Here is a 26,309-nt window from a genome sequence, read left to right on the forward strand (position 1 = left end):
GCCCCCGGCGGGGCTTGGGGAGCGCTCAGGGGCGGGGGCGGGGCCGAAGCGGGAGGGGGCGGAGCCAAGGCGGGTGGGGCGGGGCGCGGCTAAAGCCGAGCGGGGCGGGACCGGCGCCGTTATGGGCGTGGCCTCTCCGTTATGGGCGTGGCCTCCTCGTTATGGGCGTGGCCGCTCCGCTGAGGGCGGGACCGGCGCCGTTATGGGCGGGACCGGCGCCGTTGTGGGCGTGGCCTCTCCGTTATGGGCGGGACCGGCGCCGTTGTGGGCGTGGCCTCCCCGCTGTGGGCGTGGCCTTGCCGCTGTGGGCGTGGCCGCGCCGTTGCGGCGGGCCCGGCCCGGCCGGTGTCGGTGGCGCTGCGGCAGCGGCGGCTCCGGAGCGGGGCCCGGCCCGGCCCCGCCGCTGCTCCGGCCCGGCCATGGCGCTGCTGCGGGCGGCCGCGCTGCCCGCCGAAGGCTGCCCGGCCTGGCTGCCCACGCACGTCCAGGTGACGGTGGTGCGGGCCCGCGGGCTGCGCTGCAAGGGCGGCGGCGGCAAAGGCAAAGCGGGCGGCAGCGACGCGTACACCGTGATCCAGCTGGGCCGCGAGAAGTACAGCACCTCGGTGGCCGAGAAGAGCGGCGGCAGCCCCGAGTGGAGGGAGGAATGCGCCTTCGAGCTGCCCCCCGAGCCCGGGGCCTGCCCGGGGCTGCTGCTCACCGTGATGCACCGGGCGCTCGTGGGCATGGACCGGTTCCTGGGCCAGGCCCTGGTGGCCCTGGAGCCCGCCCGGCAGCGCGGCCGCGAGCCCGACGAGCGGTGAGTGCGGGCACGGAGCGGGCACGGGGCGGCTCGGGGTGCCGGGGTGGGCACCGGGACCCCCGTGTGCCCGGGATTGGTGTCCCAGGGTGGTGTCACGGCGTCCCCGGGTACCCCTGCAGGGACAGCGGGGTCACTGTGTGCCCCAGGGTGGGCACATGGACCCCCCCAGTGCCCTGGCGTGGCTGTCACTGGGTCACTGTGTGCCCCAGGGTGTGCACATGAACCCCCCAGTGCCCTGGCGTGGCTGTCACTGGGTCACTGTGCACCCCAGGGTGGTGTCACGGCGTCCTTGGGTACCCGTGCAGGGGCAGTGGGGTCACTGTGTGCCCCAGGGTGGGCACATGAACCCCCCAGTGCCCTGGCGTGGCTGTCACTGGGTCACTGTGTGCCCCAGGATGGGCTCTGCGAGGTCACTGTGTGCCCCAGGATGGGCACTGCGGGGTCACTGTGCGCCCCAGGGTGGGCACTTGAACCCCCCAGTGCCCTGGTGTGGCTGTGACTGTGTGCCCCAGGGGTCCCTGTGTGCCCCAGGGGTCCCTGTGTGCCCCAGGGGTCCCTGTGTGCCCAGGACGGCTGCTGGAGGAGGAAGGACATCACCATGGCCACCCCAGGGACGTGCCACGGGGACTGGGGTGTGGCAGATCCCCATCTGGGCTTTCTGCGGGCTGTGCCCGCCGCAGGAGGGGTGACATGGGTGCCCTGGGCAGGGGTCCCGAGGCTGGGCTGGCCCTGTGAGCCCGGAGGATGCATGCAGGGCCTTGGGATGCTCCGGGAAGGACGTGCCCGGAGGGGTGGGACATCCCGGCTGTGCCAGGAAGGGGCTGTGGAGCAGGGGCCCTGCATCCCCCTGGAAGGGAATGGTGCTGGACAAGGTACTGGAGCATCCACCCACCCACCCACCCACCCATCCATCCATCCACCCACCCACCCACCCATCCACACCCCGGGCAGGCCGCAGCACCCCCGAGGTCCCTCTGCACCCCGCAGGGCTCTGTCTCTCCATGCTTTGTCCCCGACAGCTGCGGTGGCTTTGTGGCCACCCCGTTGTCACCTGCTTTGTGGGTGCCCGGTTTGGGGGTCCACACCCCAACCCTGCCTCCAGCACGGGTCCCTGTGCAGCAGGGCATTGCTGACCCTCCTCCTGCCCCAGAAGGCTTCAGAACACTCCGAGTGCTGCCAGCCTTTGCCGAGCACAGGGGCACAGCCCTGCTCCTCGCTCCCGCGTCTCAAAGGTCTGCTCAGGGCCACTAATCCCCCGGGAGCAATGTCCAGCCTGTGCCACCCCGTGACACCGCTCCTGCAGCCAGGGACATCCCCAGGGCCTTGGGAAGGCTTCAGGGACACCTTCCAGCACCTTCCGGGGCCTCCAGGAGAGCTGGAGAGGGGCTGGGGACAAGGGACAGAGGGACAGGAGCCAGGGAATGGCTCCCACTGGGAAAGGGGAGACTGGGCTGGGGTCTTGGCAAGGAATTCCTGGCTGGGCTGGAATTCCCAGCTTTGCTGTGGCTGCCCCTGGATCCCTGGCAGTGCCCAAGGCCAGGTTGGATGGCTCTGGAGCAGCCTGGGACAGGGGAAGGGATGGAATTGGATGATCCTTTCGGTCCCTTCCAGCCCAGCCCCATTCCATGATTCTCTCATTTGCTGCCTCCCTCCCTCCCTTCCTGTAGCTTTGCTTGCATAAGGAAAATTCACTTCCCCTTGTGGCAGTCAGGATCACAGGAGCTTTTAAAACCTTTTAAAACTCCATTTTCGAGCACCGAGGGAAGCTCTCACCCTGTGCCTGAGGGGGGTGGCACCTCTGCAGCCTGGAGGGGCCACACTGGTTTTTGGAGGAGAATCCCAGGGGCTGGAGCTGGTCCAGCCAGGTGGGAGAAGGATCACAGGGAGCTCAGGGGCTTTTGGCTCTTTGGGAGCTTCCAGCCACCTCTGGAAACAGCTTTGGTCAGGAGGAAGCTTTGAGTCCCAGATTAGAAAGAGCAAAACAAACAGAGGCTCCCACCCCCGGGGCTGGCCCTGCTGGGCCCAGCCAGGCCTGTGCCGGGGAGATAAGGGGGCTGTGGGGCTGAGGGGGAGATAAGGGGGCTGTGGGGCTGAGGGGGAGATAAGGGGGCTGTGGGGCTGAGCCTCTGCCCCTCGCCTGCTTTGGGATCCCGTCCTCGCCCTGCTGCCAGCTGGAGTGGGAGCCTGCTCAGGCAGAGGATCCCCTGTCAGTGTGCTGACCTTGCTCTCATTTCCCTGCAGGTTTTTATTGCACAGAAACTTCCCCAGTGATAATTGTTATCCTTGTTTTGGGCTGGGTGGAAAATGTTCCGTCAAACTTGGACTCTTCCCCGGGCCGGGGGTGTTTCCGAGCTGCCTCGTGCTGCTCAGCCTGGGTCATTTCAGGGGAAAATCGACTCCTGGAGTTGCACAAGAGCAGCCTGGGAGCTCTCATGGCCTTTTTGGCCATCCCAGGCTTTGCCCCGCGCTCAGGCGGCTCTGGGGTTGGGTTTGGCAGGCAGAGCATCGTTTCCCCCTTTGCACTGAGCCTCTGTGCATGCAGAGAGCCCTGGGCAGGACCTCCTGCTCCTCACCTCCCTCCCCTGACCTGCTCCTGCACTTCCCTGCCCTGTGCTCAGTCTGCACAGCCAGGCTCCAGCCCAGGAAAAGGGATTTTGGGAACTCACCAGGCAGCTGTTGCTTCTGCTTCCCAACATGCAGGAAATGCCCTTGGAGTCCCCGTGGGGCTCATCCTGCGGGGTGGCAGCGAGCCAGGGACTGTCCCTGCACCCCCAGCCCACAGCTGGCACCTGGGGAAGCTGGGGGGCACCCAGAGAAACAGGGTTCCCTGGTTCTGAGGTTCCGAGGCACCGGCTGGGTTTGCGTGGGTCAGAGAACCCCAGAGCGCTTTGGGTTGGAAGGACTGTGAAACCACCCAGTGCCACCCCTGCCATGGGGACACCTCCCACTGCCCCAGCTGCTCCCAGCCCTGTGTCCAGCCTGGCCTGGGCACTGCAGGGGCAGCCCCAGCTGGGAATGCTCTGGGAATTCCAGCTCAGCCCCTCCCCACCCTGCCAGGGAACAATTCCCAATGTCCCATCCATCCCTGCCCGCTGCAGCTGGGATCCATTCCTGTGTCCTGTCCCCTGTGGAGACCTCTGGCCCAGGAGTGGCACCCCGGGTGAGCAGCGGGGCAGGGGACACTGGGGGGGACAGGAGGAGCCTGGCAGCACCTGCAGGGCTGGGCCTTGGCTCTCCCTGCCTGGGAGCCCCTGGGGACCCCTGGTTTGCAGTGTGGGGCTGAGCAGGCAGCAGCTGAGGTTCAGGATTTCCTGGGCTGGCTGGAGCTGGCCCTGAGCTGGCACTGAACCGTTTCCATGTGCCGTGTGTCCCAAAGGTGACAGGGAGGGGTGAAGGTGCAGGCAGGGAGCTGCCATGGCTCCAGCCCAGGCTCCGTGTGTGAGGCCCAGTGGGTGCAGCAGCACTCAGCATTCCTGCCTCTGCTGCTCCTGCAGTGACTTGCACTCGCTCCCGACAGGGAACTGGGCTGGGGGAGTTGTTTCTGCTGCAGAATTAGCTCAGCTCAGACTTCCCCAAAGCCCTTCCGTGCTGCACTTCCCTCCTGTGGTTCCCCTTCCTGCCCAGCTGTGGGGCAGCTGCTGCTGGGGGGGCTGCCCGGGGCTCTCCTCCTCCCACCAAGGGACCTTTCCTCGCCTGCTGCTCTGCTCCCTGTGCTGATGGAGGGGAGGGGACAGGGCATTCCTTGGGTCTGGGGGAGATGCCAGGGGGGCAGAGGGCAGAGAAGGAGCTGTGAGCCCCATCACACGTGGGCAGGGAGGAGCAGAGGGCTGATCCAGAGGCTCTCCCAAGGGCCCATCCTGCCCAGGGGTGGGTGCTGCCCATCTGCTCAGTGTGTGGGACCTTGCAGGGGTGAGAAGCTCCCTCAGAGCCAAGGAGGCTCCCAAATCCCTGTCCTCAGTGGGCCCCCACCAGGCACTTGTCCCCTGCCGGACTGGTGGGACCCATCCCGTCCCCTCCTTGCTTCCCTGGCACTGTCCTCGTGTTCCCCCTGGCATGGACGCGCTCTCATCTCCTCCTCCAGCCCCTCTGGAGCTCTGCCAGCCCAGGCTGTGCCTGTGCTGTGTCCCTCCCTCATTTAATGAAGATCAGGACATCATTAGCACTGCCATGGGGCTGTGGCAGCCATGGGCTCGGGGCTGTGCCACCTCCCTGAGACCTCCTCATGGTCATTCCCAGCCTGGCCTTGGCTCCCTGTGCCAGGGGGGACTGTCACAGCCAGGCTGAGCCCCTCTGCTCCCTGGGGAGCTGAGGCCAGCCCAATCCTGCAGCCCTGGCCTTGGCACGCTGTCCTCAGGCCCAGGAGAGGGAGACCTTGCGGTGGGGCAGGAGGCAACTGCTGCTCTGGGCTGCCTTTGGGGTGGGGGGTTTGCACCAAGGGCAAAGAGCCCTTTTCAGCCCTTTTCCCCGTGGGCAGAGTGCCCAGCAGGGCTGGTGAGGGTCTGTGGGTGGCCAGGAGCACCAGGGAGCTCCAGGGATGCCCTGAGCTGGGATGGCTGGGGCTGAGAACGCAGCTGGAGGCAGAAAACGCCCCGGAGTGTCGAAATGCTGCAGGGGAGGAGGGGCTGGAGCTGCAAAAACTGGGTCAGCATGCTCTGCTGTGGGGCACGGGCACAGCCAGGGCTGGGGGGCGTCTGTGGTGGCCAGGAGGGGATGGCACCCTTGGTGACCAGGATGGGATAACAGCCTTGGTGACCAGGATGGGATGGCACCATTGGCACCAGGATGGGATGGCACTGTTGGTGACCAGGATGAGATAACAGCTTTGGTGACCAGGATGGGATGGATCTGTGGTGGCCAGGATGGGATAACAGCCTTGGTGCCAGGATGGGATAACACCCATGGTGACCAGCTGACCCCAGGCAAGCGTTTGCCCTGAGCTGGGAGCCCAGGGCAGAGGCCCCAGGTGCTCCCCAGGGTGTAATTTTGCTCCTACCTGCCCAGCTAACCCCATTTTCACCAGCTGCCATTGCTGGTTTCAGGAGTTGAAGGCCCTTGCTCTGCTCTCCTGCAGGAAAACTCTGCTTTTTTTTTGTTTTTAAGATATTTGAGCAGTCTGATCCCAGCATAGCTAACCTGGCACGTCGAGTCTGGTGTGTTGGTGGCTGAGAGCGCTGCCCCATCACCCTCCACCCTCTTACACCCCAAAAAGCTGCAGACTCAGGCTGCTTGCTGCTTCACATGGATTTTCCAGGAACCTGAAAATGCAGGTTTTCTCCCAGCAGCTGGGCAGAGCCCTGAGTCCTGCTGGTGCAGGGGCAGCTGGTGCTGAGCCTGTGCTGAGCTCAGCTGAGCTCAGCTGAGCTGAGCCTTCCTCCCTCGTGGCCCTCCAGACCTGGCTCAGCCCTTCCTGGCTGCTGCTGAGCAGGGGGAGGGTGGGGTCTGCTCCCCTCCTTTTGGGAATGCTCCTCTGGCTCCTGGAGGAACCTGCCCGGTGGTGGAGGAGTCCAGGGAAAAGCTGGCATGCTCTCCAGTGCCAGGTGGGACTGGCCTTGGAGCCACTGCTGTGCCCCTCTGTGTGCCTGTCAGAGCCTGTGCTGGCTGAGCTGTGCTCAGACCTGCCCTGGAATTCTCCTGCCTGGGACGTGGGCTTTGGGAACTCCATCCCTGCAGCAGCATCCCGGGGCTCCTCCCCAGCTCTGCGTGTCCAGGGGGTCTCTTCCCTGCCAAATCCACGGGGATGAAGCAGTGGAGCTGCTCTGGGCTCGGGATTCGTTCCCTTCTCCCTTTTCTCATGTTTGGCTCACTCCTGAGCATGGCTTGGTGGGATGGATGAGCAATCCACGTGTGGCCTGTTCCCAGAGCGGGTGTAGCTGCTGCCTGGGGCTCTGTGGAGCCTGGGGCTGCTGTCCCTGCCCTGGGGTTGGTGTCCCTGCCCTGGGGCTGCTGTCCCTGCCCTGGCACTGCTGTCCCTGCCCTGGGGCTGCTGTCCCTGCCCTGGGACTGCTGTCCCTGCCCTGGCATTGGTGTCCCTGCCCTGGCATTGGTGTCCCTGCCCTGGCACTGCTGTCCCTGCCCTGGGGTTGGTGTCATGAGCCCAGGTGCCAGCCCGTGCTGGGATTTTCTCCTGGTGGTCCCAGTGGGGCACCAGCACCATGCCAGGGCTTCCTGCCCTGCCAGGCAGCTCCTGCTCTCCCTGGAGCCCTTTGGGGGAGCAGGGCTGGGCTGTGGGCTGTGTCAGGGGCTGGGCTTGCTTCCTTCCAGCCTTGTTTGTGGGCACACTTGGAGAGATGAACTTCCTTCCTCGGCTGCTCGGTCCGATGTTTTCCATCTGTGCCTTTAGAGCTCGCAGGGATCACCTGGCAGCATCAGCCACCCAAACCCAGCACGGGAACCAGCCCTGCAGAAGCAGGAACACGGAGCCAGACAAAAAAGCACAAAATTCCCCGGGGCTGGGTTGTTTTGCAGCCTGTGCTTCCCCTCCCGGGTAGGTGAGCTTCCTCTGGGCTGCAGGCTCAGGAGATGTCTGTGCCGGGCTCTGGGGGTGGGCTGTGCCAAGGGGAGCTGGCCCCCGTTTCCCTGGATTGCTGCTCCCTGCCCTGCCCTGCCCTGCCCTGCCCTGCTCTGTCTCTGTACCAGCACGGGGGATCCTTGATTTGAGGCTTGGGGCTCTTGGCTGAGCTCGCTGCAGGGATGAATCAGCAGGAAATGCCAGCCTGGAGCGCTGGGCAGAGCCTCTGGGCTGGCATGTGGCTGTGGCTGCTGCTGCAGCTCCCAGCAGTGCAGGGCACGCTGCAGCTCCAGCAGTGCAGGGCACACTGCAGCTCTGGGCTGTGCAGGGCACGAGGGTTTCTGCTGCTGCCAGGTGAACCTGGCCCGCCCTGGCAGTGCTCAGTGCTCCTGGGAGGCTTTGGGGAGCACCTGAAGTGGAAGCGCCCCAGAAATGCTCCAGCTGGGCCTCCTTCCCCGTGCATCCCTGAGCCCCAGGGGCCACCAGGAACGTCACTGGGACCAGTCTGAGAGGGAAACTGGAGGTTGGTGCCCAGGGTGTGCTGAGCAGGGCTGGTGGGGCACTTGGGGCTCTGTGGAGCCTGGCCTTGGTGTCCCTGCCCTGGGGCTGATTTCCCTGCCAGTCCCTGGAGGTGTCCCATGGGTGTGTCACCCTGGAGGTGTCACCCTGGAGGTGTCACCCTGGAGGTGTCCCTGGGCTCTCCATTCTCTGGATGTGTCCCATGGGTGTGTCCCATGGGTGTGTCCCATGGAGGTGTCACCCTGGAGGTGTCCCTGGGCTCTCTATTTCCTGGAGGTGTCCCATGGAGGTGTCCTGGTGTCACCCTGGGGGTGTCCCTGGGCTCTCCATTCCCCGGAGGTGTCCCATGGATGTGTCCCATGGAGGTGTCCGTGCGTCAGCAAGGACATGGGCTGGCAGGGCAGGGGGCAGGAGCTGGGGAAAGGAGCAGCTCCTGACAGAGCAGGGGATGCTGCTCCGTGCTGCTCCATGCTCAGGGAAGCACCGTGCAGCTGCAGGAAGCAGGGAAGAGGGGCACATCCCCTCAGCTGGAGCAGTCCTGCTCCCCAGCTCAGGCCCTGGGACAGTTTCACTGCATTTCACTGAAATTCTGTAACCAGCAAAGGCTCTGCGGGCTGGGACCCCTCCGGGAGGGTCCCTCGGGGCGGGTGGCTGGTGTGGGTGCCTTGTGCTGGGTGTCCTGTGCAGCCAGGAGCTGCATCCCAGCTGTGGCCTCCGAATCCTTGTGGATTCTGGATGTGCTCGGCACAGCTCCCTCCATCCCCTCCCTGCCCCAGAGCTGACCGAGGGAACCCACTTCTGCTCCTTCACACCTGCAAAAGGGATTTTGTGTCTGTTTCCCAGGTGTGTTGCTATTCCCATAAAAACGAGATGTGACCTTGGGTGGCCTCAGTCCAAAATGCCCCCCAGGATTCCCCCAGGGCAGCTCCTGGAAGGAATTTGGGAAACAGAGAGCTGTGGGCTGGGGTTGCTGTGAGAAGCTGCTGTGGGAGTCTGTGTGTGGCTGCCTGGGACTCGCTCCCTCCCCATCCTGCTGTCCTGCTGCATCCCAGGGCTTGGCACTCCTGTTTCCACTGGGCTGATTCACAAAAAACCCAAGCACACGACAGGGAACAGCTGAATCCTCCCAACCTCGTCCTGTGCCATAAACCGAGAGCTCAGCCTAAAAATAACCCCGTTGCCTGTTGGAGGTGCAGCCCCGAGTGTCGAGGAGGTCTTGGGGCCAGAAATAGCTGCTGAGCCCAGCAGCAGCAGGGGCTTTGCCTTGGATATCTGCTTTTGGAGCAGCTCAGGCCCAGCAGCCCCATTCCCTGGGATGCTCCCGGGGCTGGGAGAGGCTGGGGGCACATCCAGCTCCTCCTGGGCAGCTCCTGCCTTTCCCTGTGGGAACCCACCCACGTTCTTGCTGTTTTTTTCCATGGGATGATGTAAGTACACAAGCTCCTTTCAGGAGTTCTCTCTTTTTCCTGTGCAGTGATTCAGCCCCCAGGCTGTGCAGCCCTTCCCTCCTGAGCTGCTTCCAGCTCCTGCATTCCAGGGCAGGATGAGCTGGGGGATGTTCCAGCAGCCTTTTCCCCTCCAGTCCTTTGGGAAGTGCTCTCCTGCTGCTGCTCCCCGGCAGCTCTAAGGGGTCAGTGCTGCCTTTTCCCATGGGTTTTTTCTTTTTCCTGCCTGGATATTTTCAAGCTGGCAGCCTGAGCACTGAAAGTTTTGCGGTGGGCATTGGATGGGGTGGGATAAGCGAGTGGTGGGAATAGCAGTGGATCCACTGGGATTTAATTCAGCAAATCCCAGGCATGTCCCTCCTGCCTTTGTGTGGCGAAGGACCTGGGTGCTGCCAGCTGTAACCTGGGATATTCAGCAGGGAATGAGGGCATTTTGTGCCCCCTTCATGGGATCCCAAACTGGTTTGGGTTGGAAGGGTCCTTAAAAGACATCCAGTCCCACGGGCAGGGACACCTCTCACTGCCCAGCTCCTCCAAGGCCTGTGTGGTGTAGCATTCCCAGCCTTCCCAGCTTCTCCCTTCATCCAGGCTGTGATAACTTCCCTGGCAGCAATTCAGGAGCTCCTGGAGGACACAATTCCAGTTTTTTCCTCACCCTGGTGATTCCAGCATGGTCACACCTGCCCCCATCCCATCCCATCCCATCCCATCCCATCCCATCCCATCCCATCCCATCCCATCCCATCCCATCCCATCCCATCCCATCCCATCCCATCCCATCCCATCCCATCCCATCCCATCCCATCCCATCCCATCCCATCCCATCCCATCCCATCCCATCCCATCCCATCCCATCCCATCCCATCCCATCCCATCCCATCCCATCCCATCCCATCCCATCCCATCCCATCCCATCCCATCCCATCCCATCCCATCCCATCCCATCCCATCCCATTTTCCTTCCCTATTTTTTTTCTTCTCAGTGAAGAAGAAAAGTCCCTCTCTTTCACTCTCCAGGTGGATGTAAGACACCACTGGGATTTTTATTTTCTGGGAAATTGTTAATGCGTGTCGGAAGTGTCTTCACCTCCCGTTGCTCCCAGGAAGCACAAGGTGGAGAAGCAGGATCTGTCCCGAGCCTGCAGCTTTCCCTGGGCCTTGTTAAGGGGAATTTGAATCAGAAATTCATTTCATCCTTGGATCTGGTGTCCCCATTCCCAGTGTTCCTCCCCACTGGCAGCAATCCAGACCCGTTCCAGAGGCTGCCCCGTGCCCTGCCAGCTGCCAGGCCGTTCCCTGGGGCAGCATCAGCACTAAAGGGAGGCTGGGGTGGTTCTGCCTGGTGCAGTGAACGGTTTGGAGGCTTTTCCAGTGTTCCCCCATTTCCATGGGCAGCTCTGGAGCAAAGGCTGTGTCCTGTGTGGGGTGGGACAGTGGGCAGCATTCCCAGGAATCCTCTGGAATCAGTGGGAGCTTTGTGCTGGACGTGGCCGATGGCTCCTCCTGGAGCTGCCCCCATGAACCTGCCGTGGGGATGTGGGAATTGCCCCAGATCAGCAGCCTGGGGAGGGTGGGCTTGTGTTGGGTGGGGCTGGAACTGCTCAGAGCTGCTGGAGTTCACCCCAGAGAGCTCCTGGCATGCGTCACCATTTAAAGAAAGTGATCCAAGGACACTTGCAGGCAATGCTGAGCATCCTTGTTGGGGTGAGACACAGCAGGTCTGGCAGGAAGTTGATTTAATGGATGCTGTCGAGTTCCTTTGCTGTTCTGGGTCGGTCTCTGCCGAGAGGATCCCTGAGTCACCGGCTCTGGGACATTCAAATCATGAGCTCTGTCTCCTCCCAAGCACTGCTGCCAGCTCTGCCTGGGGAATCGGGGGTGTCTGGCAGGCTCAGTGAGGTGCTGTTTTCCAGGTGATTCAGTGCCAGGGCAGTGCTTGGGGTGAGGACAGGGATGGAGATGGAGCTGCAGGTGTCCCAGGGAGGGTCAGGTCCTGTGTCACCTCTGCGTGGGGTGTTTGTATTTCTGACTTGGGGTTTAGGTGATATCTGGGACACTTGGCTTAGAATCACAGCAGCAGTGAGGTTGGAAAAGCGCTCCTGGATCATCCAGTCCAAGCTGTGCCCAATGCCCAAAGCACTGAGTGCTGCATCCACTCGTTCCTTGGACACCTCCAGGGATGGGGACTCCAAACCTCCCTGGGTACTTCCAGCATTTTCCAGCCCTTTCCCTGGAGAAACTGGTGCTGGATAACCCTGGTGCTTTCTCCCAGCAGCAGCAGCTCCTCCGAGCTCTCCTGGCTCTGGGAGGTGACAGAGGGCCCTGTCCTTGTGTCTCCCCTGGCTGCAGGTGGCACAAGCTGCACTCCAAGGCTGGGAAGAAGGAGAAGGAGCGGGGTGAGATCCTGGTGAGCATCCAGTTCACGCGGAACAGCCTCACGGCCAGCATGTTCGACCTGTCGGCCAAGGACAAGGCGCGCTCGCCCCTGGGCAGGCTGAGGGACAAGGTGACAGGCAAGAAGAAGTACGACCTGGAGTCGGCCTCTGCCATCATCCCCAGCAGCATGGGGGCCCTGGACATGGAGGATGACTTCGAGCTCGGGGGCAAGAAGTCCAAACTGAAGGGCTTCTTCCTGAAGAGCAAGCTGCGCAAGTCCTCCCTGACGCAGTCCAGCACCTCCCTGGGCTCCGACAGCACCGTCTCCTCTGCCAGCCTGAGCCTGGCAGCCAGCGCCCCCGAGGTGCCCAAATCCCCCAGCAGACACGGCAGCCTGGCCACGGAGCACTCTGGTAAGAGGATCAGGGATAATCCCCCAGGGCTCCCTCTGCAAGGGACTGCTGAGACCTCCTCGCAGCTCTGGGGACCGATTGCTTGCCCAGCACAGAATCAGGAATTGTGCACTTGGTTATTCCAGTTCTGGGAAGGTGGAATGTGCAATTGGTTAGGTTGGAAAAGCCCTCCAGGATCGTGGAGTGCAGCTGTTCCCTCAGCACTGCCAAGGCCACCGCTCACTGTGTCCCCCAGTGCCACTTCCACAGGGCTGGGAAATCCCCCAGGGATGGGGACTCCAGCGCTGCCCTGGGCAGCTGTGCCAGGCTGGGCAGCCCTTCCCATGAGGAATTTCCCCAATTGCCACCCTAGGGCTCCCCTGAGGCCATTCCCTCTCCTCCTGTCCCCTGGGAACAGATCCCAAATCCCCCCGGCTGTCCCCTCCTGGCAGGAGCTGTGCAGAGCCACAAGGTCCCCCTGAGCCTCCTCTGCTCCAGGATGTCACTGCGAGGTGACATCCTGCACAAACCCCCCAGACCTTGCGTGTGCTGGCACTGAGGTGTTTGCTGGAGCAGGAGGAACATCCCAGGTTTTGCATTTCCAGGCCTGCACCCCGAGCTCCCGGGATCTGAGGGTTCTGCAGGGCTGCTCCGTTCAGCCCCTCGGAGCAGTCCCTGCCAGGAGGGCCCTGCTGGGCCGGGCCGGGCCGGGCTGGGCTGGGCCAGGCTGGGATGAGCTGCTGGCCCTGCCCTGGGTCACTGCTCTCTCTAATGAGCCGCCTCCAGCTCCCAGGCAAAGCCCAAACGGGCCCGGCTCCGGTGATTAAAACAATCTGAGCTCTTGGCACTCCCAGGGCAGTCATTTACAAACAAAAAAGGCCCTTGTAGGGAATTAATTCTCCCTTGGAAACAAATTAAATGGTTCAGTTGGCTGAGACAGCACATTGCCAGGTTGGGTGGGAGTCCCTGGGGAGGCCGTGTGGCTCCTGCTGGTGATGTTCCTGTGCTGGTTCCATCATCCTTGGGATGGGCCTTCCAGCTACTGGGAGCTTCCGTTCCCATGGCAGGGGGGTGGAACTGGGTGATCTTTAAGGTCACTTCAGCCCAAACCATTCCGTGATTCTGTGAAGGAAGCAGCATCTCCAGCTGGGAGTTGTTTTCCTTGGGTCCTCCTTGACTTTTACCTCCAAAAATTGGCAGTAGCCACGAGGTCATAGAATCACAGAATTGTTCAGGTTGGAAAAGATTTCTAAGATGATCAAGTCCAGCCCTCAAGGCAGTAGGAGGGAGGTGCAGGCACTGAACCCTCCTGGCTCGTCACACCGAGCAGTGGCCCCATCACCTCGTGTTCAGTGCAGTAAGTCACATGGAAGCTTTAAAACCCTTTAAGGAGCTTCTGAGGAGTTCCTTGCATTTCTTACAGGCTCAGATCCTGTCAGACGATGGGTTTGTCATCTTTCAGAGCCTCCTCTCGGGGTGCTCCCCTGCTGTGCTCGAGGACAATTTTGTGTCCCCTGTGTGGCCGCACACCAGTGAGCTGTGCTTTGCATTTCCAAGGATTTAACCCTGATCCCGTGGCAGGGAGAGGCCGGGGTGATGGCCCAGCTCTGGCTGCTGTTTGAGGGTGGAAGGTGAGGGTGGCCTCAGCTGCTGTGTGTTTGTCCCCGCAGGGAAGGAGCTGCTGGCCTCGCCCCAGCTGGGCCACAAGAGAGCATTCAGCGAGGACGTGTCCCCGGCCAGCCCCGGCAGAGCCCCGCAGAGCCCCGGCCCGGGGAAGGAGCCCGTGTCCCGCTCGTCGCTGTGCATCAACGGCAGCCACGTGTACGGCGAGGAGGCAGCGCCCAGGAACCCGCCCGTGCCCGCGCCCCGCCGCCAGGAGCAGCCCCTGGCCTTCGCCCCCCTGCCCCCCGAGCCCCAGCACGGCTCCTGGGGGCTGGACAGGGCCCAGCACAGGGACGAGCCCAGGTTCATCCCCTCCCCTCCCAGCCTGGCCCTGCAGGAAGAGCTCAAGGTGTCCACCAAGGCCGTGACCCTCAGCAACCACCTGGGCAGGGCCAGGCTGGAGGAGAGCCATCGCCTGGAGGGCAAACACAAGGATGGAGCGCCTGAGGACACCACAAAGGAGGAGAAGAAAGCCAAGGGAGGCTTCTTCCACCACGGGGGCGGCCGCAGCGACGCGGGGGACAAAGGCCAGGGGGACACGGGGACCCCCGTCCACGCCGCGGCCACGGGGGATGAGAGGAGTAAGAGCAGCGGCTGGTTTGGGTCCAAGGAGCCCAGGGAGTGCCCTCCTCAGAAACCCAGGTCAGTGGAAGGGGGTGTGGAGGTCCAGGCTGGTGATTCCTGCCCCAGGTCCCGTCTCCGGCGGCTCCTCGGTGCTCCTGGGAGTGCCCAGGCAAGGGCAGAGCAGGGAAATGCTTCCTTGCTCTTGAATGTCTCAGAGGGACGGGGATTTTCCTGTGTCCTGTCCTGGCTGCTGCCAGAAAGCACCTCTGCTGGGTGTGGGATGTGTTTTCTTCTCAGGGAGGGGAGGGATCCCCTCCATGGAGAGGTTTCCCTCTGCAGAGGTGAGGCTCAGTGTGGTCACACCAAGTGGTTCTGTAGCCTCACAATGCAGATTCATTATCCTTTAATGAGCTGAAAAGGCTTCCCTGGCAGTCTGGCTGGGATGTGGGATAATCACATTCTTGTTCTGAACCCCACACCCCGCTGCAGGGTCTGGCCAGGGTGCAGCACTTTGGTTACATGAGATATCATTAATATTCCCAAAGTAACTAATCCCAACCCTGCTCTTTCCTCTTCCCATCCCACCCAGCCTTCCCTTCTCCCAGTTACCAATCTCTAGCTGTTCTTGCTTTGTGTGGTGATTCATCCCTCCAAATCCTCGGGGTTTGTGGTGTTTGTGCTGTTCCTGAGAGGAATTTATCATCCCTGCAGCCCCTGGGGCTGAGCTGGCAGTCCAGAGGTCGAGGGTGGTGTCAGTGAGAGGCAGGAAATGGGGTTCAAATCAGCCAGAGAAAACAAGCAGAAAACAACTCAGAGCTGGGGCAGTCTGCAGCCTTGGTTTATGAGAGGGATTTTCTAATCTGGGCTGACTTTAACCTAATTTATTAAGCAGAAGGATTTGAGTTCAGTCTGAGCCTCCTTTAATGAACAGGGCACTCCTGGTTTATTCCACGTAGCCTGGCTCCCACATGGGTCAAAGCTGGGAAGGGATGAGCACGTCCCTCAGCCAGGCTCCAGCGCCAGCCCCAGGATTGCTCCTGTCCACAGGCAGGTGTCATGCCCCTGGTGGCCTTGAGGCAGAGCTGGGGACACTGGGACAGGCAGGAGCTGCTGCCCTGGGCCAGGAGCATCAGGAATATCCCATCCCACAGGCCTGGATGGGATGTGTCCATCACTGTGTCCACAAAGTCCATCCCTGGGGAGGAGAGGCAGGATGTGGGAGCTCTGCCCTGTCCCAGCAGCAGGAGAGACAGGGGTGAGGTCTGGGGCCTGCTGAGCTGCATCCCTGGCATTCCCTGTCCCTGGAGGTGTCCAAGGCCAGCTTGGACGGGGCTTGGAGCCCCCTGGGATGGTGGAAGCTCCTTGTCCATGGCAGGGGTGGAATGGGATGGGCTTTAAGGGCCCTTCCAACCCTCACCATGCTGGGATTCTGTGATTCCCAGGAGTCTCAGAGCCCTGGCAGTGGCTTGGTGTCACATCCCAGGGCAGGATTTGTGCAGGAGCCTGAAAAACTCCGGTCTCTGTGCCCTGTCCTTGGGCAAGGACAGAGTATTCTCGCTCAAGATCTTTCTTTTAATTTTTCTTTCTAATTTTGGGCTGAGATACCTGCTGGTTAAGGCCTAGAATAAAAAAAATATCAAGGCTTAAAAATCCTGCTGTATCCAGGCAGAGACTCAAGTGCCTGAGGCAGCCAGGGAAGCTGGGATGGGATGGGATGGGATGGGATGGGATGGGATGGGATGGGATGGGATGGGATGGGAAGGGATGGGATGGGATGGAGCTGCCCTTGGCGTCTCTCTCTGGGGCCTTTTCCTTGGGAAATGGGTGAGAAGCCAGCAGGTTTTCCCCTCTTGGCAGTCCTGGGGTGTCAGATCCGGCTGGAATTCAGCTCCTGGTCCATCCAACCCGGTGGATGATCACCAGGAGTGCCCCTGAGCTGCTGCTTTCTGACAGCTCCCTTCCTCCTGGACTCATTGCCAGAGGCTCCAGTCCATGGCTTTGTTTAAATCCCCTCCGTGCTGGCAGTTCAGTCCCAAGCCCAGCCAGAGCTGAGCTCTGCCCGGAGCTGCCGTGCCAGGGACTTTGTCTGTCCTGGCAGGAGGGACTGGGATGAGCTGTGTGGCAGCAGCTCCTCTGGATTGTCTGGGATTTTCTCTCCCAAACCCAGGAATGGATTCCAGGCAGCAGGAGCTGCAGGGGAGGAATTCACAGAAGCCCTTTGGGCTGTTCAGGAACATCTGAGTGGGCTTTAAGTGCAGCTTGCAATTGAGAATGGGAAATCATGAGGGGGGGTTGAGAGGAGGAGCTGGGAGAAGTGGCTCCTGGAGGATGGGGAAATGCTGGAGCTGCCTGGCTGGGAAGGGATTTCTCCCTCCCAGTGTCCAGGGATTTGGCACTGGGATAGCTGAGAGCCCTTGGGGAACATTACAGGAATGACTGAGCCTGATTTGCTGCAGAAAGGGACAGGGTTTGTCTCTGCCCTGCTTTTCCCTGCTTTTCCCAGTGCTTCAGTTTTCCTGGCCATTCATTGGGACATCATTATCCATTTTAATTATACAGAACTGATTCCTCTGATTGTATCTCACTTCCTTACACTGAACAACCTCACGGACCAAGCTGGTGATGCAGGTCAAAGCTGTGGAAGAGCTTTTAGGTCTTGATGGCTTCAAAGTGCCAGAGGGCAGGGTCAGATGGGATCTTGGCAAGGAATTCCTGGCTGGGAGGGTTGGAGGGGCTGGCACAGGTGCCCAGAGCAGTTGTGGCTGCCCTGGATCCCTGGAATGTCCCAAGCCAGGCTGGACACTGGGGCTGGGAGCAGCTGGGACAGTGGGAGGTGTCCCCATGGCAGTGGTGGCACTGGAGGAGCTTTAAGGTTCCTTCCAGCCCAAACCATTCCAGATTCTCTGGTCTCTGGGGGTTCTCTGATGCCCATTTGTGGCTGTTCAGGAGCAGTGTCACTCCTAGAGCTGAATTAAGCCTTGCTCTGGAGAGAAGCAGCCTCTGAACTGAGCAGTTTTAAGTCTTGGCTTACTTTCAGAAAGGACTTTTCCCCTCCTGCTCTCCTGACTCTGGATATTTCTGCCAGCAGCACCTTCTCACCTGTTTGGCCACCTTGGATAACCCAGAGCTGAACGTGGTGAGAAAGCATCAAAATCAGTCACTTTGCCAGCCCAGAAGCCTCAGCCTGTAATTAGTTAAAAGGTCTGTAATTAGAAGGATGGTTTGAGTTTGTCTGCAGCAAAGCCCAGCCTGGCACAGCTCATCTTTACCCACTTGCTCTGCCAAACACACCCTTCCCAAAATAGGGAGCTGCTGCTTTGGGCTGGGTTTAACTTTATAAAGCTTTATAAAGAGGGTTTTGTTGTGTTCTGGGAGGGTTTAGCTGAGCCCTCAGTGTGGGAGCTGGCTCTGCAAACCTGTCTGTGCTCTCGCTGGGGACAGAACTGGGCATTTCTTATTCACACCCTGATTCTTCCCAGGGAAGCAGGTCCCAAGGGCTCTGCCCGTCATCCCTGGCTTTGCTAATCCCTGGGAGCTCAGGCTTTGATGGGAGCAGTAGGAAGATGGTGTTTGCTCTTCGGAGGCTGCATAAAAGCCTGGTTGGGGGTTGTTTTGAATGTCAGTGGTTAAGGGCTGTATGCAAGGAAGAAGCTCAGCAGGTTTATTTGAGGCAAAGCCTGGGCCTGGAACAATCCTTTACATGTTTCCAGGGTTTCCTCCAGTGTTATCAGAGCTCTGCAGCTCCTGCTTCCTGTGGAGAATCCCGATGATAAAATGGGGCTGCATCTAAGGCCTGGCAGCAGGAGAAAGAGGGAATTGTGCCCTGTCCTATAAAAACAGGGGCATCAGTTCCATTTTCAGGTTCAGGTCCCTTCCCAGAGTCCATTCCCTTGGATCCAGCAAATATTGATGGCTCAGTTCCTCCCTGCTCCTCACGTGCTGCTAAAAGGTGCCTTTGCTGAGGGCTGGGAACGGGTGGAGCAGAGTCCCTGGCCAGGCTGGCAGTGCTGGCATGGGGCACAGAGCTTGTGGCAGCCCCCCCAAAGCCAGCAGGGCTCCGGGAGCAGAGCCTGGCAAGCTGCAGGCTTTGAGGAAGAGGGAGATGAAGGCCACGAGGTGAAAGCAGGGCGTTGTGGCTAACAGGGATGTGTCCATGGGAGCCAGCGGGGTCCCAGGGATTGTAGCCAGGAGAGTGCAGCTCTGCCCTGCCTTGGAGCAGCCCCAGGGATGGAGTGGGATCAGTGAGAGGAGCCTGCAGGGCTGGGGATGGCTCCTTGTGCTGCTGAGCCTGCCTTTCCCAGGGTGGGCACCAGGCAGGGTGGGAGCTGGGTCCAGAGCTGGCACCAGCTCAGCCCTGATGTGCTTTGGAGGCGTCCAGGAAAAGCACAGCCCCACTCCTGCTCCTAAAAGTGGGAATTGGGGCTTGAAGTTTGCATCTCCCTGAGTTCCTACTGCCCAGATCTCTCCTGTTTTTAAAAATCCCTGTGGTTTTGAGGGCAAATGTCTGTAAAGGAAGATTTGTCCATTTGAATGGGGGTGATGGACAGGTGAGGCCCAAGGGAAGAGCAAAGTGGTTATTGTACATATAATTATTATAGATAATATAGGTTTTTATGGGTGATTTATTAGAGAGAAATCCAGTCCTTCCACCTCTGGAATTCCTATTTAAAACTTATTCCCTGACTCCTTCCCTCAGGTGCTCCCACCTGTACAAAAATGTCCTGGGCTGCTGTTCCCATCTCTTCCCAGCCCCGTCCTGCCCTGGGAGGAGGTTGCTGACCCCTGCCAGCTCTGAGGTGCTGCAGGGTGCTCCAGCAGCACCTCCACGCTGTGCTTGTCTGCCCCAGGGAGCCCTGCCCATGGGAGAACACACGGCACATCCCGGCTCCAGCCCTCCCGGGATGGATTTCCCCTTGAGCTCCAGCACATGGGGCTGGCTCCATCCCTGCCCTTCCAGAAATGTGCTGCAGAGTGCCCAGGCTCCTGCAGCCAGGCTGGCCCTGCAGAGCCCTGCCCTCAGCCTGCTGCCTCCCTGTGCTGAACAAGCTGTTTCCAATAGCCTCTTTCCATCAGGGGGTTGCTGAGCAATATTTTACTTCCTTTTTTTAAAATTTTATTTTATTGCTGCGAGGCTCAAAGGCGTCTGTGAAGTGCTGCCAAACAAATAAATGAGGGCAGGGAGGTACCCGAGATTTATTTTGGCTGGCGGAGCTGTACTGGGAAGGGGAGGAGGAGGAGGAGGAGGAGGAGGAGGGTGAATCAGCATTTCAGAGCTGCACAGAGCTGCTGCCATCAGGCAAGGGTAGGCTTCCCTCTAGAGGAATCGGCTGTGCTCCTCTCCTGCTCTCACCCAGCACTTGCAGCATCCTCCTTCCTCAGAGAGGGTGGGGAAGGGCCTTTTTGGGGGGTGGGGAAGGTGGGGAAGGGCCTTTCTCGGGCAGAGCAGGGCTCCTGCCAGCACCAGAGCAGGGTGTTCATCCCAAGGAACGCGCTTGGAGGGTGACGCTGCAGTTTGAAATCCCCGTGGAAAGTCACAGATTCTCAACAACCTCAGGCTGTGCCAGGGGAAGCTCAGCTGGGATATTGGGAAAATTTCTTCTTGTGAAGGTTTGTCCAGCCCTGGCACAGCTGCCCGGAGCACGGGTGGAGTCGCCATCCCTGGAGGGCTTTAAAAGCCCTGTGGATGTGGCACTTGGGGACATGGGGCAGTGGTGGCCTGGGCAGTGCTGGGAGTGGTTGGACTCGATGGTCTTAGAGGGCTTTTCCAACCTGGACATCCCATGCTGCTTCTGCCTGGAATTTTCAGCCAAGAGCCCCTGAACAAACCCCGGTGGGTCCCAGCAGGAATGGGGTGGAGAAGCAGAAAGGAAATTTCCACAGTGGAGTTGAAGGAGGAAAATGAGAATCCAGCAAAGATGGATTCAAGTTCTGTCTTTATATATTTAGCCAATATGAGCAGGTCCAGCTCCTCATGAGCCCCACCGAGACTTTACAAGGCCTGGAGGGACCAGAGCCAGGGAATGGCTCCCACTGGGAAAGGGGAGACTGGGCTGGGATCTTGGCAAGGAACTCCTGGCTGGGCTGGAATTCCCAGATTTGCTGTGGCTGCCCCTGGATCCCTGGCAGTGCCCAAGGCCTGGTTGGACACTGGGGCTGGATCTACCTGGGACAGTGGGAGGTGTCCCTGCCCATGGCAGTGGCCCTGGATGGGATTTGGGGTCCCTTCCAACCCAAACCATTCCATGATGACCTGGGGAATGAAGACAAAATCATCTCGGGGCTTTGAGGAGGCCTTGAAGCTGTTCCTGCAGCTGTGCAGGTGGGGATTGGTGCAATCCCAGGTGCCTGGCATCAGCCACCCCTGAGGAGGGAACTTCACCCACTCAGCTTCTGGCAGCTGGCAGGTCGTTAGCAGCCAGTGCTCATTAATGAGTGCAGCTGATTAATGCTCTGCAGCCTTTTGGAGCTGGAGCAGGCCCTGGCTGCTCTTACTCAGCACAAAGGATGGATCTCTGTCTGGAGCAAACCAGTGCCAGCAGGACAAGCAGAGGTGGGGCAGGGCTGTGTGCCCCTTGCAGCCACCCTGGGATCGTGGTGGTCAGACCTTGTCACCTTCCCTTGTCACCTTCCCTTGTCACCTTCCCTCGTCACCTTCCCTCGCCAGCTGGGAAGGAAGATTTGCCATGGTGTGCCCTGTTGAACTCTATTTGTGGGTGTTGTGAACTCATGCAGCTGAGGGGTCAGGTGCTGAGCAGCTGCTCTCCTCTCCTGGGGAGCTCAAATTCGAGGGGGATTGGGGAAAAAGGTCCAACCCTCTGCTGATCTCCCGGCTGGGAATGCCAGGAGAGGTTTCTCTCCCTGCAGAGAGTGGCTCCAGGCTGGAGTGGTTTGTGCCTCAGGGTCCATCAGCTTCTCCCAAAGCTCCTGGAGACTCTGAGCGCTCCCCCAGAGCTCCAAGGCCCCGGCAGGAGCTGGGCTGCAGCTGCAGGGTGTTCCTGGCTGCTCCTCCCTGGGCCAAGCAGAGCAGGACACGGAGCAGGGCAGGACCATGTGGGGACCAGGCTGGGCACGGCCCCACGGCTGCTTTGTGACAGCAGGAGAGGGCACCCACGAGCTGTGTGTGCCCCAAAGGCAGCTCCAGCCCGAGGCAGGATGAAGGGCTCGAGGCTTTTCTTTGTGCCTGGGTTGCCAGGTCTCTTCACTGGTGTCCCATGGGTGCTGCAGTGGAGCTGGGAGTGTTCCCTGCCCCCAGACTGGCGTGGGAGACTTTGGGGGCATGGATGGCTTCAGTGGGCACCTTTCCAAGGAGCTGCTCAGAGGAGGATGAGGGAAGGGGCTGTGGAGCTGCCAGGAGAAGGAGCAGGGGGTGCTCATGGTGGGGACATCACTCCTGGGCCGAGGTGCTGCCAGCCCAACGCCCTCCCTGCTCTGGGACCGACCAGCAGCACCACCGCCAGCCTCAGCTTTTGCCTCAAGATGGCATTTTGTGCTTTAAAATGTCTCTGAGGCGTTTGGTGGGTGCACAATAACACGGAAATGGGTGTCCAAGCAACTCTGTGATCTTGCAGTGCCACCTGCAATCCCTCCCAGCAGCTGGGTAGGAAATCCCAGAGTGCAGCCCCAGGGCTGGACATGCCCTGGGCACCTTGGCAAAGCAATTCATTTATTCCTTCCTCTTAAAGCTCGCTGTGCCCAGAGCTGGCTGACCCATGCCCATATTTCTGCCCAGCTGAGATGGGAACTCTCTGGAGCTCTCTGGTGCAGGAGGCATCAATCCCATGGGATCTGCTGTGGGGCAGGGCCAGGTGCCCCTGTCCTGGGGACGGGATTGCTCCTCCCAAGGGTGAGGCAAGGGGAGCGTGGCAGTCAGAGCACCAGGTGGATGTGGGGTGTCCACGCCACACCCCTCTTTGTGATGTGCAAACCTCTGAGCCTGGTGAGCCTCCTCGGGCTGGTGACTCCACACTGCTGGAGTTGTTCCCAAAGGAAGATCAGTGAAATCCCGAAGGAAGGTCCCTCAGTCCTGCTCGAACAGGCAGCAGGGCGCTGTCAGCTTCTCTTGGGGTGAGGTTCTGAGTTCCAGGTGTGCTGAATCCCTTCCACCTTGGGATCCCTGGGGGGTTTCAGGCATCTCGGGCAGAAGTGGTGTGACAGAGGGCATGTGGGAGGCAGGGCAGAGTCCAGAGTGGGGACAGGGCCACGTGCTCCTTCCTGCTGGGCTCTTGTTGCTCGGCCTCCCTCAGCCCCGTCCCTGCCTCCTGTGCAAGCACCAGCTCCGTGTGAGCTCCCATGCTGGTCGTGCTGGCAAACCAGTGAGGAGCACTGGGGTGAACTGGGAGAGACTCCTCTGTGAGCCTGCACTGGTACAAGTAACCCTGATCCAAGGGCCCGGGCTGCTCCTCGTGCTCCACCTGCCACCAGCACCAGGACAAACTCCCCGGGCGAGCCCTTGGGCTGCAGGAGGTGGGGAGACCTCTCTGGCTTCTGGGCGTGCTGCTGAGGCAGAGAGGGGAGCATGGAGGAGTGTCCCGGGAGCAGGGCTGCCCCTTCCTGGGTGTCGTGCATGCCCTTTCCACGCCGTGACTCCATAATCATTGCTCTGCCTAACAAGAGCCAGGCATGGATTTGGTCATTGCGCTGCTTGGAGCAACGTCTGTGGTGTGTGTGGTGTGTGCTTCCAGCCCTGTCACGGCATTAACCAGGAGGACTGTTCTGTCTTCCCTCCACAGCCTGGAAGTGTCTCCTCAGGTAGAAACCAGCTCAGATGCTCCTTCTCATTCTGCTCCCCGCTCCCCTGCCCCGTGCCCTGCCGCCCTTCCCGCTAGCATGCCGAGCTCTAACCTCCCTGCCGCTCCTGGAGACAGACAGGCCGGGTGCTTGGCCCCCACCAACCCATTCCTCAACTCCCTGCAGAGCAATCCCTTCTTTGAGGAGCTCCTCGCTGACCAGGTACTAAATTCTCCTTCACCTACTCACTTTCTCTCTAGCTTCCCGCCTGGGCCGCGTGCTGCGCCAGAGGTCGCTGGGAGCTTTTGTTCCTCTGAGGATTGCAGTGCCTCTGCCTCCCCAAGGCAGGCAGACCCCGAGAGGGAGTCTCCAGCCCAAAGCGTTGGTGTGCCCGTGCCAGAAACCACTCCCCCAGCACCAGGAGAGCTCCCTCCTGCCGACAGCGACCCCGCCGTCCCCCCGCTGCCCTCGGAGTGGGACGATACCTTCGACGCCTTTGCCACCAGCAGGCTCAAACCCGAGCGGAAGAAGGAGAACTTCTTTGCCTCGGTGGCAGCAGAGGGCATGGCTTTCATCGACGACCCCAACAGAGCCAGCCCCACGGAGAGCTCAGCAGAGCCTCCCTGCCAGAAGGGCTCCAAAGCGTTGGAAAAGGCCGAGTCGCCCGTCGGCGCCGAGATCCCTGCGGCTCTCCGCTCCTGGACAAATTTCTCCGCTTTAGACGTGGGGGCCAACCTGGTGAGCACCACCCAGGAGGCCACGGTGATCGAGGATGTGCTGAGCCCCGTGTCCGCGGGCTCCATGGCCAGGAGGAGGAAAAGCAGCACGCCCACGGTCTGGACAGCGTTTTCCTCGGGCAAGCCGGGGGACAAAGAGGCGTCAGCGGCCCCGAGCGCTGCAAACAGCGCTAGGGAGGAGGGGGACAGCGGTGAGGAGGAGTCCCGCGGCGCAGGGACCAACGGCTGGATGACCATAGCCACGGAGACCGCCGCCGACCCCTCGGCGAGCGCGGCCGAGGAGCGCGCGGGGCCCTTCGGCCCGCTCCCGCCCTTCCTCGCCGAGGGCACCTCGGAGGCGCAGAGCTCGTCCCGTGCCGCCACCTGCGTGCTGCCCCGGAGCTCCTTCCCCCCGGAGCTGGCGCCCGAGGCCCGGCCCGGCGGCGCCGTGGCGGCCGTGCCCCCGCGGGTGCTGGGGGCCGCGGCGGGGCGGAGGTTCCCCGCGGCGGGCGCGGAGCCCGGGGGCGGCCCGGAGGGCGCCTTGGACATCCGCAGCTCGGTGTTCCGGCTGCAGGCCAGCATGCGGCTGGAGGCCGGCGAGGGCCTGGTGCAGTTCAGCTCCGACATCCACGAGAGGCGCGTGGTGCTGTCCCCGTGGGCCGGGCCCCGCGGCCCCGAGGAGCCCGGCCTGGCCGTGCCGCCCCCCAAACCGCCCCGGCGGTTCACGGCCACGGGGGCTGTGGGGGACAGCGAGGAGGAGGAGCCTGCTGGCGCCCAGCGAGGCAAACAGGAGCCACGGGAAGACCCAGAGGGCCCAAGAGCAGAGGTGGAGTTGCCAAGGAGGCGTGGGAGCGGCGAGCCCTCCGTGCCAGCGCCTCCCAGCCTGCCCACGCCGCGAGCGGACGCCGCTGGAGCCGGGAGCGAGTTCCCAGCCTCGGAGGGTGCCGGAGCTGCCGCTGTGCACTCAGCAGCTGGCCTGGAGACAGGAGCTGGCCAGCCGGGGACAGGGCACACCTCTGTGGGGGAACAGCCATCAGAGATGAATGAGACAGATGTGGCCGACCAGTTTGAGACTTGCACATCCAAGTTCTCCCTGGATGGACTGGAGCAGTCGGGTGCTGAGGAGAGCTGGAGCCAGCCCCGGTTATCCCCTCAGGGGGCCACAGACGGTGCCAAGTGGGAAATAGCCTCCAAACAGGAGCTGCTCCCTGAGGAGCTCAGTATTTCAGGACTAAACCCACCTTCCAAGCTAGACCTGGGCCAGCCGACCAGCTGGACAGCTCTGGAAGAGCAGGAGGCAGCTGGGCATCCCCACCCGCAGCCCCAAAGGTCAGAACGCGGGCAGAGCCCATCCCCGCCGGAGCTGGCGTGCCAGGATGGTGAGGGGCGAGCAGGAGAGCAGCCCGAGCCCCGTGCCCCTCCCGAGGAGGCAGAGCAGGGCAGGGCCCCTGCCAGCGAGGAGCCCGAGGGGCATTGGGCAGAGAGCAGGATAGACTTCAAGAAAGCAGATTTCTGGAAGCCAGACAGGGCGGTGGAGAGGCACACCCGGGCAGCTTCAGCCCTGAGAAATCCCTTTACCCTGGCAGTGAGCCCGCATTCCCCGAGCAATCCCTTCGTGGAGAAGCCCCCAGCCCCTCTGCCTGTCCAAGCTGTGCTGCCCGAAAAGCTTGAGCAGGGCCACCTCAGCTTCCTCAGCCTGCAGGAGGAAGCCCCCGGGCACGGCTTGCAGCCCACTAACGCTACCCCCCTGCATGCCAGCCAGCCCCTGGCCTTCTCCACCCCTCTCCTGGTGGCTGCCACTAACCCCGAGCCGTGTGGCCACCCCCGGGCCCCCGCGGGGGTCCCCGCCAGCCGCGCCGCCGCCCGGCCCTGCCCGTGCCCGCAGCCCGGGGACGCACAAGCTGCAGCGCTCCCGGCTCTGCCCAGGGAGACACGGCCGGCTGGGAAGCCCCTTGGCCAGCAGACGAGCAGGTGAGCACTGCGGGGAAGGCGAAGGGCGTGTGTGTGGGAGAGGGGAGCCCCGGCCCCTTCTGCTCCTGGCCCCTTCTCCCTGCTCCCGGCAGGGCTGCACCCAGCTGGGCTGGCTCCGAGGAGGCTGCTCCACGCTGTGCTGCAGCTCCTGTTCCCTCACCTTGCCCCGGTCCCAGAGAGCCCAGCCCCAGCTGCTGGGAGCTCTCTGGGATGCTGGGGGCATCCCACAGGGGTCCGGTGTGTTCCCCAGCCAGGGCAAAGGGTTCCGTGCACGCACGACCTGCCCCAGCTGGAAATTCAGGGCTGCACCCACATTGCACCCAGTGCTGATTTTGGCTCCATCATCCTCCCCGTGCTTGCAGGAGAAATGCCTTTCCCGTGCCTGCCAGGAGAGCTTGTGGCTGTCTGTGCTCTCCTGAGCTCCCTCACGGCATGTGCACAGCTGCTGCCCCTGCCATCCATCCAGCTTTGGCCGCTTTCCTCCCAAGTGCCCATTAGGTACTGGAAACCTTCTCTCCATAGCCAAAAAAAGAGTTTTTTCACCAGGGCGAATGCCCCTCTCCCCTCCCTCCTGCCAGATGCCCATTGGTGATGAAGCACGTGGGGTTTAGCCTTGAGGCTGGTGGG

General features: G+C 61.4%; 1 protein-coding gene across 4 annotated transcripts in view; it reads left to right on the top strand.

The window, feature by feature from the left end:
• The first annotated feature begins 293 nt into the window (after positions 1–293).
• RAB11FIP5 (RAB11 family interacting protein 5) overlaps positions 294–26,309 on the top strand; it is a 33,287-nt gene continuing 7,271 nt past the window's right edge. For 3 of the 4 annotated variants that reach the window (XM_030270216.4, XM_072927815.1, XM_030270218.4), the window contains exons 1-4: positions 294–799; positions 11,624–12,063; positions 13,713–14,346; positions 23,256–25,682. In XM_030270216.4, the coding sequence (XP_030126076.4) occupies positions 420–799; positions 11,624–12,063; positions 13,713–14,346; positions 23,256–25,682 (3,881 nt within the window). In that variant the 5' untranslated portion in view covers positions 294–419. The remainder of the gene's footprint in view (positions 800–11,623; positions 12,064–13,712; positions 14,347–23,255; positions 25,683–26,309) is intronic. The other variant, XM_030270223.4, reaches the window with a different exon arrangement.

This window comes from Taeniopygia guttata, chromosome 4 (assembly GCF_048771995.1).
Source record: "Taeniopygia guttata chromosome 4, bTaeGut7.mat, whole genome shotgun sequence".
Lineage (NCBI taxonomy): Eukaryota > Metazoa > Chordata > Aves > Passeriformes > Estrildidae > Taeniopygia > Taeniopygia guttata.